The 17,349-nt window shown below is 35.1% G+C and overlaps 1 protein-coding gene across 1 annotated transcript in view; it reads right to left on the reverse strand.

Annotated features, from left to right (window-relative positions):
* Nucleotides 1–1,350: 1,350 nt before the first annotated feature.
* Nucleotides 1,351–17,349, reverse strand: part of SEPTIN7 (septin 7) — a 68,678-nt gene continuing 52,679 nt past the window's right edge. Inside the window, exons 11-14 of the mRNA XM_019655712.1 lie at nt 16,690–16,815; nt 7,164–7,299; nt 3,645–3,784; nt 1,351–2,413 (exon numbers count right to left, since the gene is read on the reverse strand). Coding sequence (XP_019511257.1) covers nt 2,374–2,413; nt 3,645–3,784; nt 7,164–7,299; nt 16,690–16,815 — 442 coding nt within the window. The 3' untranslated portion in view covers nt 1,351–2,373. The remainder of the gene's footprint in view (nt 2,414–3,644; nt 3,785–7,163; nt 7,300–16,689; nt 16,816–17,349) is intronic.

Genomic DNA, 17,349 nt, shown 5'->3' on the forward strand with positions numbered 1-17,349 from the left:
GACAATGGAGACTAGTTATAGCTCGTTGTGCAGTTCATAAGCTGGCCTTTACTTCTTACGCTTTCCTGAACGTTCTACGTATCATGACCAATCATAGAGCAGCTCTCAGAAATCCACAGGCCATACAGTAAAAAACATCCTTCAACATGCTTGAAAAGCCTGGAGTCAACAATCAAAAGACCCAGTGAAGTTGCAGAGGTTCTCTGTCAGCTTCAGGTAAAACCCTAGGCGTGACAGGGACGAAGGCGTGTGAACATTTTCAGTAGAGTGAGAGAACAACTTATCACAATACCCAGAATTTTTCAATGGTAACTATGAGAACCTGTTTCTAGTAGTAGTTCTTCACCAGTTAGGCAGGCGGTCTATATAAACTTTTTCATTTTGCATTTTCCCAATTCAGCAGGTTGTCCTCAACTCCCTGAAACCAAACCTTTCTGGTTAGAGGTGATAATCCAGTCTCTCTGAACATAAGAATGAAAACAAACAAAAGCCCCTGAATGTTTGCTTACAGTTATTCCTGAACATCGATCTGACTCTGGTCTTGGAACAATAGCCAATTTATTTTTAAAAATCCACTCGTACCATGTTATGCAGTCCAACAGGAGAGGGGATTTTGGATTAACACTTTTCCAAGACAATTTTTAACTAGTGATGACCATCAAGTAAGGATAAATATTTACTGCAGTATTCCTACATCATGTTTTTAAATGCCCCATGAGATCTGCTTTAAAAACAGGACCCTGGGCAGAACTTACCGTGTCAAGTCCAAATTCTATGTGAAAATTTTCCTAATATATGTTTTACACTTTAGATCTATATATCTTTGAAAAGCAGTAACGATCTTTCAAGCACACTGATTTATTTAAATCCTTCTGCCTCTGAAGTAAACAAAAATATCGGCTAATCAGAATTATCAGTTACTTCCTTCTGCTTGGATCATTAATTCAAAAAAGTAACCAATATGGTGAAACTTTTTAAGGTAATGAACTGGGATGCATTAATGATACCTAAAATACCACAAAGCATTGTTAAAATCTATATAATCTGACTTTAGTGAGAAGAAATTACAATTAAAAAAATTTCAGTTTCCAAAGACTTGAGACTTTATCTAATGTGAATGAGTTGGAGTTTGTTCTGAGAGAAAAAAACATATTAATGAGACAGTAATGAGTAGACAACGTATCTCATAAATCAGAAAATCAACACATATACATTCTAAATGAAACAAAATACAAGAGAATATATAAACGTTACAATTGTGGAGCAGGCAAATTTAAGTTGAAAAGTTTCTTTCCAAACATATTCTAGTCTTGTATTATCAACTGTAAAATATTTAAGACCCACACTTTATTACATCACAACATTGTTTATTATGTGAATTTTTTACAATACAAACAAAAAAAATACAGAAATGCAATATATGAATACAGCTAAATGCAAAGTGGTGACTTTTTTTTCTTTTCAAGAGGCCATGGTTCCCATTTCTAGTAAAATAAAGAGACTGCACATAGGTAGAAATAGGTTGGTCGTTAGCTTCACAATTTTGCCTAGAAATGATCTATAAATGCATTTTTCCCCCTGCTACTTACCATAAAGTGTAAAAAGGGAATTAAAGGAAAGTTTCCTTGTTGGTTCCTACCATATCAAAGATGCTATATTCTATTTTAGCAGGGCCAATATATGGAAAATACCTAAATTAAATGTTATTACAAAAATGAAGCAGTAATGAGATTCTGGCTAAAGAGGGCACTAAATGAGAATAATATATAAAGAATCCAAAACAAACGAACAAACAAACAAACAAAAAGGCTGTTATAAAAAAGCTCTAGGTGCATTGTAAGCATATAGGTTTTTTTTCCATGTGTATTTTTAAACAATGGAAGTGTCAAAAAATAGGGTCAACTGTGTTAGACTAAATTACATTATTGTATACGCTGCATTGAATGGAACCTTTGCATTATAATTATCATAGAGAAGCATAGTTTGCATCATATTATGGCAATTTATCCTCAATGACAACCTTTCAGAGTCCTTTTATTTTGGAATATCCTGTAAACAATCAAACCACCAGAATATGATTGTACAACAGTAAAATGTTTTCTTGCATTAAACTGAAGACATCTGTTTAATAAAAAAAGAAAATGTAGGAAAGGTACTTAGAGCTGTTAGTTTCTAAGTACACAACACCCTAGACAATTCAAGGCATCTTAATCTCCACCAAAAACAAAAAAATAATAATAATAATTTTTGTCATGCTGTTAAATCCATCATTAAGGATAAAACTGGTGCAAATTGGTCAAACGGATCCAACAAACACTGATGTCCAAGCTGGCATATTGGCAACTAATGTGTAACTGGTGGTCAACAAAGGGCTTAAAAGATCTTCCCTTTCTTCTTGTTCTTTTCCAAGGTTCTAAATGATTAAAGGAAAATAATCAAAATGACTGATTACATTAGAAACATTATAAACAACATATGGTAGCAATAGCTAACCCAGGCACAACTGTGTTCAATTTTCAAACATTACTTTTTCATTTGAAAAATTAAAAGATTTAGAAGTGAACAATGAGGACAGTGCTAGTCCATAACAGTATTTTCTTAGACAATCAAATATTTGACAAAATTCCAGGATAAACACAGTAAATATATGACAAATACACATTTTTTAATGGTCTCATATGAGAACAATTCTTCTCAAATGAAATAGTGCAAATTAAAAAAGATGAACTGACATTAAATAGGGTATCGTTTTTTTCCTACTGCCATTTTCATTCTGAAATGCATTTGCTTTTACAAATATAATTTTCCTCTTCCTTGGGGAAAAAGTTAATAGACGGATAGTGTTAGAGAACAAGTATCTCATCTTTGAAAACATTTAGCAGTCAGGGTAAATTGTAGAATCTTTACAACAATGCAACTTTTTCTGTTTTATTATTATTATTATTTTTTTAGCTGAGCCATCCTGCCAGTGTTGGCAGCTCAGCAGCAGCTCAGCTTGGGCCGAGCCTCGAACCGCTGTTGCTCCGAGTTCGCACTCTTGAGCGAGATCTTAACCAACTGAGCCACTCAGCCGGCCCTCCAGCTTTTTCTGTTTTAAATGGACTAATGAGGAAAAAATTTTAAAATCAAGGTACAAATATTACTGAGTTTTGTATCAATTAAGAGCGAGTAACTTACTGTTTTAGGAATTAGATATCCAAAGTTTTACCTTAAGGATTTTATCCTAAAGAAATAATTCAGCACTATTAAAGCATACCCTTAAATGTATAAAAAATCTCCGTAGCAGTGTTCTCTATGTCCACCAAAAATTGAACACAACCATTATGTCAAACAATTGTGGGGAGAAGGGAGAAACTGATTATAGTGGGTCAAATGGGGAGAATGTAATAAAGCTACTAAATTATAATTATAAAGGTTGTTAAGTCAAGAAAAGTGTTTGTAGTGGAAAAAAAAGTTTTGTTATAGTAGATAGATTACATCCATCTACATAAGAATATTCATCCATGAAAATAATTTTACTTAGGATGCAGGATAACAGGTGATGTCTTTTTAAAATGTTATCCTAGTGTTTTTAAAATAAATAGGAAAATAATTCTTTTAAAACATTAATACATCCATTTCTTGAGAATCTGATTATTAGTTACCTTGAAGAGTTCTGTTGTTCTAAAATACGTTGTTGGGCTTCCCAGTTTGCTTTCTCATCCTCAAATTGACGGCGTTTTTCCTCTAATTCTTTGTGCTGTGCTTCCAAATTCTTTTTCATTTGCTCATGGCGCCGTTGGAGCTAAATCACAGCATGATATACAAAATAAAACTGTTTAAGGACTCAGGAGCAGAAGTACGTTGCATACAGGCATCTAATGTTAAAAGTGTGAGCACTGACTCCTTGTGCTATACATTTAGAGTGCCACCTGGGAAGCATTACGATTCCTCCTCCTGTGGGACTGGCCACCCAAAAGGTCACTGACCCAAGAGAATAATCTTGAGAAATAGGGAAAAAGGACAACAAGCTTACAGTTGTGCAGCACTTTATAACAGACATATCTTATCTCATTTTTCATTGCTCACAAGCACATAGGAAGCTCGGCAGGGAAGGTACCACTGCTCCCACTGTACAGATGAGCAAAGAGATGTAGTTTAAGTCACTTTCCAAGATCATTAGCCGGAAAGTGGCAGAATTTGAACCTGTCTCCTAATTCCAAGTTCAGAAAGCTGAGACAAGTGGGAAAAAAGTAGTTAGATAAGGACCTAAAAGTTACAAGATCACAGTAAGGTTCCCTAGTTCTTATAAAACAGGGATTCCCAAATGTTAATCTTTATATAAATCACCTGGGGTATTTGTTAAAAAATACAGAATCCTGGACCTCATCCAGACTTACTGAATTAGAATCTCTGGATGTTATGTATAGAAATCTGTGTTTTCAACAAGCCCCAGTGATTCTAATGCAGGTGGTTCTTCCTACACTGAGAATTAATGCTATAAAGAATGCTGGCTGAGGGGTGAGAACTACTCATGCAAAGTAGCTGCAAAAACGAAGCTTATCTAATGGGTCATTAAATCAGTTCATTTAGGCGCTAGTCAACCTACTGATGAAGAAAATAGTCATATAAAGAAAAAATTTAATCTAACTACACTGAATACTTAAGAATTATTCAAAATCTTCAGATGTCCAGGAATTATGTTCTATTAAAGATCATACTGCATCAGTGAGTTAGCATCATGAATTTGGATTATCATTTTGCATACAATTTGGTTTTTTAATTATGTTGTAAACCCATAAAGTGACTTCATATTCATTCCTATTGCAAATATTTCATGCAATTCCTACAAAACAAAACCATCTAAGATAAAGTGAGGCAAGATCTTCCTGATGATATGGCAAATAAGTTACCAAGAAAATATCAGAAAACAGGAGCATAGGAAAATGCCTCTAGTTATTCAAAAATGCAAGGAGATCATAGCTATACAATTCAGAATAGTTACCTTTGAGAAGGAGAAAGATGGGTCCAATAGGGGAGAGGCACAATTCAACTAATGATGGCTTATTTTAAGCTGGGCAGTAGGTTCACAGGTATTCATCATTCCTTACCTGTACATTTCTGTTACATGTAAGTACCTTTTCTATTAACTGCATGTTTGTAAAAAGTACAGGTCACAATCCCTCACTCTCAAGAAACCTTTGGGATAAGAAGTGTTTCAAAGTGCAGAATTTTTCCGATTTTAGAAAAGGCAATACTACTTAAATAAGTGTATATATTATATTTACAAAACACCTCCTGGGATGTCTAGGGTAGCACCTATAATCAAACACGTCTTTTGCAGTAAAACATAAATAGTTACATCAAGTGAAATAAAACTATTAGTTCCATGTCTGTTTTTGCAATGTTCAGAGCTTTTTAGGATTTGAAACTGTGGATACATGACTGTAGACTTGTCTAGTGATTAAGAGCAAACAAAGAGTGAAGTGGCTTACAACTACGCAGCACTGGCCTAGTTAATTTCCCTGCCTCTATGTGAAACAGATGCGAGCAGCATCTACCTCATACAGCTACAGTGGGTGAAACGACACAGTTCACGCAAGGTGCTCAGTGCCGAGCCTGACGCACTGTGCTGCAGGGTATTCGCAGTTGTGTTCCAAGTGTTTCTAGCAGAAGTGAACTTGAGAAAAACTGTATTAAACAAGGTTAAATAGGTTTCGTCAACCACATTATGTCTATACTTCTATGGCTCACAGTATTAGGGGAAGCTTGGTGGAGATCTCTTCACAGGGTTTTGCAATGCTAAGGAAGTCTATCCTCTAAAGAGTAAATTTTCTCAAAACTCAGTTTCACTATTCACAGCAATCATAAAAACTCTTGAAGGGTTCTTTGGCTAGTTTCATAATTATTTGTTTGTAACATTTACTTTAGGAGCAAGTCCTAAAATGTGTCTATACCAAATGTAAATTCAACTGCTTTCAGATTTTCAATGGAGCCTAAGTGTGGAGATAATACAGATTCTTGATTGCTCCTGTCTTTATTCCCCTTCTGATATGATTGATTCCGTATTTATTAATATAGGATAGATTTAATCCCAGGCTGATAAATAAAAAGACTAAACTTAATTTCCAAAATGCCATCTAAAGCGGTCAGGATGTTGTATTTGGTGGTCTCAGACCAGGAGGAGTTACTCCATATCTCCACTGAATTAAGTTTATGACAAATGTAACAATAGTGAAAGTTTCTGTTTTTAAAGTAAGAGATTACATGAAAAGCCCAATAACTTAAAAGAAATTTAATGTGGAATAAAAACATTTTCTCAAAATTACTGAATACTTTACTCACTCCCTACATTCTGTCTGCTCAATGGATTAGAGTGCTTTTGGTTATGTATTTAGTCAAGAGGGTTTCAGTGTTTTTTATGCATTAATTACAAAAGCAATGAAACCATCCACCTATAAGGATATAACAGAATAGAGCTGAATCTCCTTTTAACGTATTTAGATACAAATATTGTTATATTAGTGGAGCCACATATCACACAGGATCTCACTGAGTTTTATCATTAAAGGTCATTTAAAAAACATTTCATATTAATGTCATCCCATATATTTAAAAATAGTTTTTGAGCACAGTAACAAATCTGAGAAACTGCATACTGAAATCGTTGCGCTATTTTGTGTTTGCCCATAGTTTCCTTCTAGGAGTATCGCATTCCTTCATTTCCTCCCCTTTGACTGTAATTTGCCCTGGCATATCCTCAGTTAAGGTTCTTTCTTTCTTTCTCATGCATATGCAAATAAGTTCAGTCTATCATTATTATCATCCAAGCACTAGTTTTATTCTTAAATCCACTCAAAACTCTGATGTTTTCTTATACTAAGTATATGGTGGCTTATAATTTCATTTCTCATAACTCGTTCATTAGAACTAATTACTCATGGTAAGTATTCTGACTATTTTGTCTTCCAAACAAGTATACTTGTATCCACTTACATAATGAAATATGTATTTTATTATAAACATAGTGCTTGCTTTTATTTATCCATTTTATTACATTAGGGTGTTGTATATCAAATTTGAAAGAATATGTAGAAAAAGGTTATATTATCTATGAATTTTATTAAAGATATTATTCTGAAAAGTGCTGTGTCCATAAGAAGTGGAAATGTTAAGGTGATTACCTCAGCTTCAGAGTCCTTTAGCTTTTGAACTTTTTCTTTGACCTTCATCTCAAACACCTGCTCCATCTCCATCTCCATCTTCTTCATCTTAGCTACATGCTCCCTTCTTTCTTCTTCCATTTGTGCCAGAGGGCTCCTGTTATGAACATTAAGAATCATTAAACGCTAGTGTACTGTGTTATACAGCTGAAACTAATTTTAAAAAATATGTATTTCACAATAAAAAAATAACAAAAAAAACACAAAAAAGATGCATTAAAATATATAAATAAATACTGCAATTTGAAATAAAAAAGAATTATTAACCATTTAAAAATAAAAAGTTAATACAAAACTCTGAGTGGTGGAAACAAATGAGATGCTGTATGATTTCTGTTTCTGGAAAATCTCTTTTTCTTGAAGATAAATTTCAAAGTAATTTTTTTTTTAAGATTTTATTGGGGAATTGGGGGAGGGAAACAGTGTTGGGGAATCGGGGGCAGGGGAACAGACAAGTTGCTGTCCTTTTGTTCTTCAGTCTAGTTGTAGAGGACATTGCTATTATCATTGTGCTCTTCCTGGGTGAGGCAGTCGCTCGCTGGCCACTGGACAGCCGCTCACAGCGGCTCTTGGCAGCTCACACCGGCCTGCCGGCTGCTCATGGTAGCTTTTGGCAGCCCACTGCAGCAGGGGCTGCAGCCTACGCTGTCGCCGGTGACTCATGGCAGCCCAGCTCCAGGTCGAGCTGTTGTTCACCATCTTAGCTGTAGAGGGCAGCGTCACGGGCCCTCCTACGTGGGATCCGAACCGGGGCCTGCTGCTCAGAGCTGGCACTCCCAAGCCAACTCTTAACCAACACACCACTCAGCCGGCCCTCAAAATAATTTTTCAATTATTCTGACACCATCTCAAATAACAGAGAACAAAGATTTGAAGTTTTATGTATAAATGCCTTAAAAATTCTTTAAAAACTTAAAAACTTATAAATTTTATAATCTAAAACTTCTTATCACAAAGGTTCATATCTAAACTTAAATCTTTAGTGAGTAATTATCATGAAAATAGATCTAAATAACAAAGGCAATTGTTATAGGGATGTTTCTCTAAAATAGTGCGTATCAGATCTAAAGATGACCCATAAAATACAGTGAAGGAAATGGGAAGGAAACATTCCCAAAACACATTCACAAAATGAAAACTAGAAGAAATTATTTCATTTTGTGCTTTCTTTAAACAACATTTAATGTGAAAAAGGAACTGAGTTAATGAAATATATGTAGGATATTTTTTAGTTCTACAATCTCCAAGTGTTATAATCTCTTCTTCTAAGGCAACTACTGACATCACAACGATATAGTTATTAACAATAGTTGAAACTTAGTTTGGTAACCGAAATGCTATATGCTGGCAAAGACTACCAGTCAACATCTAGAACACTTCATTTAGGTAGGCCACTGATGGTAACTTTGATGCTCTTGAAAATTCACCTAACTCAAATATTTCATTTCTTCATTTTTAAAAACATTCAGTAATAGGGCCCGCAGAGTGGCGCATTGGTTAGGAGTTGGCTTGGGATGCCAGCTCTGAGCAGCAGGCCCCGGTTCGGATCCCACATAGGAGGGCCCGTGATGCTGCCCTCTACAGCTAAGATGGTAAACAACAGCTCGACCTGGAGCTGGGATGCCATGAGTCGCCAGCAATGGTGTAGGCTGCAGCAGGGCTGCAGTGGGCTGCCATAAGCTACTGTGAGCGGCCGGCAGCCAGCGTGAGCTGCCATCCAGAGGCCGGCGACCGATCTGCCTCATTCCTGAAGCACGCAATGATAATACAAACATGGGCTAGTGAAGCAACGTCCTCCACAGCCAGACCGGAAGAACAAAAGGACAGCAACTTGTCTGTTCCCCTTCTCCGATACCCCAATGCTGTTCCCCTCCAATTCCCCAATAAAATCTTAAAAAAAAAAAATGTTCAGTGATAAAACACACACAAATACACACACAGAGAATCAGAAGCAAACAGATATCATGGTAATTATTTTTGATCTGCCTGAAAACAGACACTAGTTAAGTAAACGTAGTTTACTACTCCACTGACAGAACCTCTTTGCACAATTTTGTTCAAAGTGTTCAAGCTGAAAAATAATACGAGCTTTATGTTAAGCCTAGTATACTTACAGACCCAAGGGAATGCCAAGGACCATACCCTACTGCAACCACCCGGGGGAGAGAAAAGGGGCTCTGTGGCTGGGAGGGTCTCTGAGAACTATTCAAATTGCTGGGGCGACTTAAAGAGGCAGGCCCTTTTCTGACTTGGTTGATGAAACATGTTTATTTGGCCTCCACAAAAACAGGCTATGATCATTGGATTTTACATTTTAAATTGGTGAATTTTATCTCAATAAAGGTTTAAAACCAGTTAAACCATGGCTGAAAAACACAATCAAGGTCTAGTCTAGTCACTTTAATCCTGACTGGACACACTCTGAATATGTTGACTTCTGGCCTTACGAGGCTGCCAATTTCTGACGTACAGCACTCTTCTTTCTTCCCTATCAAGGAGGACAAGAGAGCTAGACAGAAAATATTAAACAGGAACACAGGACAGAACACTGGCTACTGCTTTTCCTTAGCAAAAAAGGAAGGACCAAGATGTGAGAGACTGCTGTCATCAAGATGATCTGTTTTTGCAGTTAGTGCAAATTAGAATAACATGTTATTTGACTAAAGGCTATTTCTTCACCAGAGAAAGAAAACTTACAAACCTGCAGTATATTTTAACAATTAAGCAGCAAATCACAAGTTCTGAAAATGACACTAAGCCAACATTAACTCAAAATAAGAACCTGCATTCAAATAGTGAGGTCAACAAATAAAATTGTAAGTGTAAATGTCATTATTTCATTAAAAGCCAATGAGGTCCTTTTTAATAATACATTTCTCATCTTTATGGCCGGTGTTTTTAACATAGGGGCCTCAGATCTCTTGGGCAGAAGGTCAATGAATACCCTAAAGTGACATACCAAATGCGTATGTGCTTGCATGTGTGCACACATGAGCATTTTTCTGGTGAAAGGTTCCAAAGCTTTTGTCAGACTTTCAAAAAGGGTCATAACCTCACTCCTTTCACCCCTCAAAACGTTTTACACTCTAGAAAAAAAATAATCTAATAACTGTTTTTGAACTGACAATCTTAGTAACTGGATATTGTATGTTTAAGCAACTTAGATTATCCAACAATATTGTTGTTATTTAAAAACAAATTAGAATTCATACAGAATTGTGATTTTAAAGTTAAATATATATCCTTACTTGCAATAACCTAGCTATAAAATGCTCATTTAATTTTATCCTTGGGAGGAAGAAGGCAATTCATGTAGATTTAAAGAATACATAGCACAATTGGCACATGAAAAGGCTACCAGTTTACCAAGAGTGAACACTTTCATCTAGGTTATCATTTAAATAACTCTGGGGTAAAATAGAACAGTTTTATAGCAAAGAAACAGGCTATAATGGTTTGAAATTTGTTTTTAAATTCAAAACTTAAATTTTAAAAATCCCTACATACTAAGCTTCCTATATCTTTGGGAAAACAACTCCTTACATGCCTTCAACTGTGTTATCTAAAAGAAAAAATACAGGCTTAGCATTCGTAAAGTAAATCACACTAAAAGCAGCAATGAAGCAGCAAAGGCACATTCACAGATTTCACAATTAAATAATTAAAGTATGTGCCTTAAAACAAAAGTTTACAGCAAAATTTGTTAATGTTAGTTCATTTCTTTTCCAAAATTCTGTTAATCACTATACCAAATCATTATGAAAATAAACACACTGTGCAATTATCTTCTGACAGCCTGCTCAGATTTCTAAACCTATTTCAATGTGTGTACTTTCAAAAGAAATTTGTAACATTTCACATGAGATATTTTAAGTTTTTGGCCTTGTAAAAATACCTGACTTCTGACCAAATGAGCTGATATTCCAGTATTATTTTTTTAAAATGGTCACATGAATGTAAAAATGAATTTTTTGAAGACTATCACCAGTCAAATGATCTTTCAAATTTAAGGTTTAAATAAATCACCACCCCACTTCTAGTCATTTTTATTAAAGTAATATTTAGAAGTAATATAAAATTATGCTTACTATGTAGGAAACAGGAAAAAGGATCACTTTTGTCATCACATTTTTTTTTAAATAAAATCTTTCTTATGACAGCTGGAAAAACCATTTAAATTATGTCATCTGCCTGCTTTTTAATGGGAAACTCTTCTTCATACTCAGATACACTAAAGCTTATAAACTTAAGCTTGACAGAGAAATTTAAAACAACTCAGTCAAAGAAATGAAGAGGCTTGGTAAAAGATTCTTTTTAAAAAACAAAGGCTATAAAATTAACTTGCCTATCACACTAAATCCACAAAGATAAACCTGGCTCCTTCTGGGGTTCTCTGTAAGGGGTTACAGTTCCTGAAAGCCACTGGATGACTCACTCTTTCATGTGACCAATAACAGAATCCCAAAAGGACCACACAGGCTGACTAGTAAGGTTCTGCTGTGGCTGTGAACATGACCCCACATTTCATTTAAATTACCTGTGGTCTTTCCTGAAGAACACATTAAGCAAGTACACTTATATACTTTTGCTCCAATAGTTGGTAGGCTGCTATGTAGACAGATATGTAACAATTTTTGTATCAAATTTTCCAAATGAATATCATTTAAATGGGTTTAAAGAGCATTAGAAATTTCCAAAAATTATGGAAAACAATAGTTACCAACATTTTATTTTGCCTAGTAAGAACATTAAAACCAAATATAAACAATAACAATACTAACCAAATATAAACAATAACGATACTAGCATCATATTTTCATGAAAGAACATTTGAACAAAGTATAAAGGAGATAACTGAATAAATTTAAGTTTTGGGAAAAACTTTGGAAATTTTCATAAAATTGTCTTTCTTTTTAGGTCAATGAAAACTTTGTCATGTACCAAAAGAATTCTGAAGATTGGACTTTGGAAACCCGTATTTTTAGTCATTTCTAGAAATTCAGTTATCTATCAAGTTTTCCTGAGACTACAGATGGAGAAGTCTATAGAAAACAGAAAAATAAATTAACATATGGGAAAGAAGTAACGGTGTGCTCCAATTTGGAGAAAGATATTGTCATAACTGCTGCCAATAACAGACAACAATTCAGAAAAGAGTTGCTAATCAAATGTGATTTTAAATAAAAGGTACAAGGGAAGACCAAGGAAGGAAGGAGCAGATAAACCTTTAAAAAACAGGTTTAGCAAAAAAAACACACACAAAAAAAAAAACAGCCCTCCTTTTAGTGGGAATCACGTTCCTTTCTTTAAGAGATCTGCAATCTGCATATGGTTACCTCTCACCTTAGCCTTTACTACCCCTTACTGAATCTTCTTTGATCTGGAACTGGACTTCCCTTTCTGTTACTTCTAACCATGACCCGCCCTCACAGGGATGGGCAGGACACACTCTCCCTGAGGAGTTAAGTACTTAAAATAATACATGACTTGATATTTTCTTTACCAGGCACAGGTAATACCTGAATAGTTGCTAAGAAAAATGCCCACTTTTCCAGACTCTGGCCTTGAGACAAATTAGTATATGATGAGACAAGCTCAGCTATATTTCAGATTTTAACCACATAATTTAAATCCTAGGTTTTTCCCTAGCTTTATTGAGATATAACTGACATAAAATATCGTGTAAGTTTAAGGTGTACAATGTGATGACTAAATTTTGTGTTAAGTCCTTCCAAAATATAATTGTTCTAGGACCATTAACGTAACAGAAAGGCCCATTTTCAGATATATAAACCAAATATTTTTATTTTTAGTCCATGGTTCAGTACAGTACAGTTCATCAAAAGCTGCCTCAGAAAATTTAAATGTAAGATGAATTTATCTACTTTATTACACAATACCTAACATTAAAAAAAATTAGCTTATATTCGAAAACCAAAGTGTAATTAGCACTCTATGGAGTGTACACTGCCATACAAAGGTTAATATAACTATAAATTTAATAGATTCATATACGCATATACAGTTCACCCTTGAACAACATGGGTTTCAACTGCATGGGTCTATTAATGCATGGATTTTTTTCAATAATATCTGTATTGTTTTTGATCCGCAGCTGGGAGTCCACAGATGTGGAGGGCTGCCTATATGCATTAATTTATGTCATTTTATTAAGGGGAACTTGAGTATTTGCTCATTTTGGTATCTGTGGGGGGTCTTGGAACCAATCTCCCACAGATACCAGGGGATGACTCAAGTTTTTGGGGAGTCAAAACTTGTATTTTTTACTGCATGGGGGGGCTGGCACCTCAACCCCCACAATGTTCAAGGGTTAAGTGTGTGTGTGTGTGTGTGTGTGTGTGTGTGTGTGTGTGTGTGTGTGTTAAGGGCAAATGAAAAAGCACAGGTCCATCAATAATCAGATTAATAAATGACCTTATCAATTTTCTTTATTTCTCAAATTGCCTGCAGTTGCTATTCAGAGACCATACAAAGTAATACAGAAAGTGATAAAATGACCACATTTTTTTAAAGGACCAAAAAGATTATCTAGTTCAGTGGTCTTCAAATCGGAGACTGTATTTATATGAAGTCTTCCAAGAGTTACTTGAACCTTTGCAGTTTTAAGAAAATCAATTTCCAGGTCCTCAACTTTCATACAAAGTCTTGCCTGAAGTGACTGGCCTGAAAATTTGCAAGTTACAGGTAGCCTATCTCTCACTTATTTTACAGAAGAAAGACCTACTCCCGCTTACCCATCCCTTACCTAAGTATATTGTCCCAGGGATACCTGGAGGTGTGAAAATCTCCAGGTGACAAAAGAAAAGTCTCCCTCAATTAACCAAAGTACTAAAACATAAACCCACAGACTGTCTGTACCTCCAATATCAAACATGCGTTCTGTTAAAGGCAAAGTGTGGTGTCAGATGTGAGAAACATGGCATTTGGGTCCATGTTCGGATGCTGAGTTCAGATACACAGTACAGGAACGTCATCGGAGAACTGGCAATTTTTGTTTCATGATTCTGCCTGTCCCACTCCAAGTTCCCTGCAACCTTGACTTCGCCCTATCACCATTATTAAAGGGTGTGTTGCTATGGAGGCAAGAGTCCCACGAGAGGAATACAAACAGAGCATCAATAAAAAGCCTGAACTCACATTTGCTTACTTCACACACTGAAGTATTGGCCATTCCTTTCAGTTATTCATGGATGGGTCCTTAGGTATAGAGGAAAGCACCTTATATCACTGAAAGCACCCTAAGTTGCTGATACTGACTTTTTTTAAAAAGTTAACTGGAATGCTTTCAAAAACTGCTAACATTTTTAAGACAATATTAAGTTACAACCAATGGATAAAACTTCCAAGTGACTTCTTTCAGATTCACTATGTTATCCAATAAAGTAGTAAAAATCTAATTTAACAAATCACATCAATTATGTATTCGAATTACAGCCACTCCCCAGTTGGTTCCATCTTTAAAAATACTTATTTTCTACTTACTATTAACATGAAATAATATACTAACTCCTAGGGCAATTTGCTTTCTAGCAGTACAAACTTTTTTATATTTTCATAGGCCCAGTTTGGACATGATTCATCTCATTTCCAACAGAATTCTACTTTTTGTTTTCACATGGGTGATAGTTTAATTCAAGTAATGCACACTAGAGTTCCATACATGCAGGAGAGTTTTTAAAAGCATTGTAAGGTTTACTGTTTTCTCTGAATCCCCTCGCCTGCATCCAGCAGCAGAAGTGCCCAATAGCACTGCCTTAAAAGCTTTGCACTTGAAACGTGAAAACAATTCCTTATTCTAGGACATGGACAAATGTTTAAGAGAAGAAAATTCAACACTAAGTGTATATATTTAATGAAAAATATGTACTGATAGGACATTTCCCTTTAACATATTATAAAATTATCAGTGGTTTTATTTGTGTATGTTTTTCTTTTAAACAGTTAAAAAGTTAAACTAGAGAAATGCACTTAAAATGGAATAGGATTCTATGACTATTTAATATGATGGATCTTTATATTTTTGTGTTAAATAACATGTTTGGTGCAAATTTTGCTAAAAGAAAGAAAAAGTCTTGCCTTTTGCTCATGCACTAAACCTTACCTCAAACAGAATCTTGTATTATAAATATAAAAAACTGTTAAAAATTAGCAAATCATTTTTAGAACAGCATAGTAAATTCCTTGAAGTCAGTGTTTTGCAAAGCATTAATTACTAATTACCTGTATCAGAACCATCTAGGGTGCTTATTAAAAATATAAACCCTCAGGCCCATCCCCTATCTACTGAATCGGAATCACTTGCTAATGATTAAACCTAGAAATCTGCCTTTTTAACAATCACTCTTACAAGATCCCTAAAACCAAAAAACCTAGGAATTGATCAATAAAGTTCCTCAAATAAGCATGTTAACAGCATAAGAAGAAATTCAAAGATAAGGAAGAAATTAGGTGACTTTGCCAATGTCATCAATGCTTTGTGTGTTTCCTTCTGGAATTTAGGGCAGTTGTGGAGATGTAATATTTTTCTTTTCCATTATAAGAGATGTTGGCCACTATAAAACACAGTATTGCTACTCTGAGAACTTGCCCTTCTCACCATTTACACAGATGATCCTTCAAGGCTATCCTCTAATAGCAGATAACACCTGGCTACAAATGTACATACATTATTACAATGGTTTTCATAATTCTTATGGTCCCAATAAAGGAGACAGGGACAGACACTGGTACTAAGCACTCCCCCAGCTAACTCAGCAGTCTCCTCACACTTCTCTTGTCCCTACCCCATCATCAAATCACCACAGCTTGAGAGACTAGCTTGGGAGGCTGCAGCTCCACGCTCAGTAGTCAACACCACTCTAACACCCAACAGACAGAATCCAATCTCCAGCTAGTTTAGTCCCTGGAAATACACAACAGGAATAGAGTAGGCAACCAAGGCTACATTCACCTAAATAGTCCTTTGGTTTGGTCCTGTCCCTTGTTTCTATATAATCTGTTAGTGAAAACTCTGTTATCAAAAAGGTTTATTTTAAAAAGAGATAATAAAAGGAAGAAGCTCTGTTGATTCTCTTTAAAGAGATTATGGGGTATTTATATTACAAATAAAATGGATTAAGAGATCTTGGTAGTAACTTTTCTCTTCCCTTAAAAAAAAGTATTTGCTAAAGGAGCTGTTTGATTTCTAACTGGGGATCTATTAAACGTGTGGTGTATAGATTATAAGGCAATGACAAATGACCAGAAAAGAATACAAGGCTCGTTCACTTAAGGAACGAGGTAATAAACACTTCCTACAACAATTAAAGAGTAAAATATAAAATTGCTAAAACGAAGCTTAACAATATAAATTTCTGCTGTTGTGCATAAATAACATTTTTCTCAGGAGAAATTTGATGACTATGAAACAATAAAATTATTTACTACATAAATAATACCTTTTCTGGAGGAAATGACAGATACTTACTTAGTAAGCTGCCCTTTATTCTTGTTATTATCAACTCCATTATAAGTCACAGCTGCCAGTTTTCTGCTCCGGTAGTTCTCATAGTGTACATTATTAGTGACATCTTTCAAGTCCTGCATGTGTGTTCTGTCATCAATAAAAACAGATCAAGAGTTTGCTTCTATTAAAAAAGCTGTGATGTAAATTCAAAATTTTACCAAAACAAAAATTTCAGATTTAAAACAAGCAGAAGACTATCTTAAGGAAGATGGCATTCACCTGTCTTCATTTACACTCAAGGCAGAGCAAACTACGTACATTACACCAGTGGACATTTAGGTTCCAAATGAGAATTTAAGAGCCATAAATCCCCTCAAAGCAGTTACTAAAGATGACATTTCTACAGAAGAGTATTTACCTTTATGCTACAGTAAGTCCACACTTAACATCACCGATAAGTTCTGCGGCTTTACGTGAAACAAATCGAAGTATAACAAAAACATTTTTACCACAGGCTAATAGATATAAACAAGATATAAACAAGTTCCTGTGGCATCTCAACATGATAACAAAACAACAGTGAACAAAACATATTCAAGGACCTGCTAGATATATATTTTATTTTGCTAGAGAAGGGAAAGCAGATTAACTTCTACTGAAGCTCATAAAACCTAAAAAAAA

Source organism: Hipposideros armiger, unplaced genomic scaffold, assembly GCF_001890085.2.
Source record: "Hipposideros armiger isolate ML-2016 unplaced genomic scaffold, ASM189008v1 scaffold_244, whole genome shotgun sequence".
Lineage (NCBI taxonomy): Eukaryota > Metazoa > Chordata > Mammalia > Chiroptera > Hipposideridae > Hipposideros > Hipposideros armiger.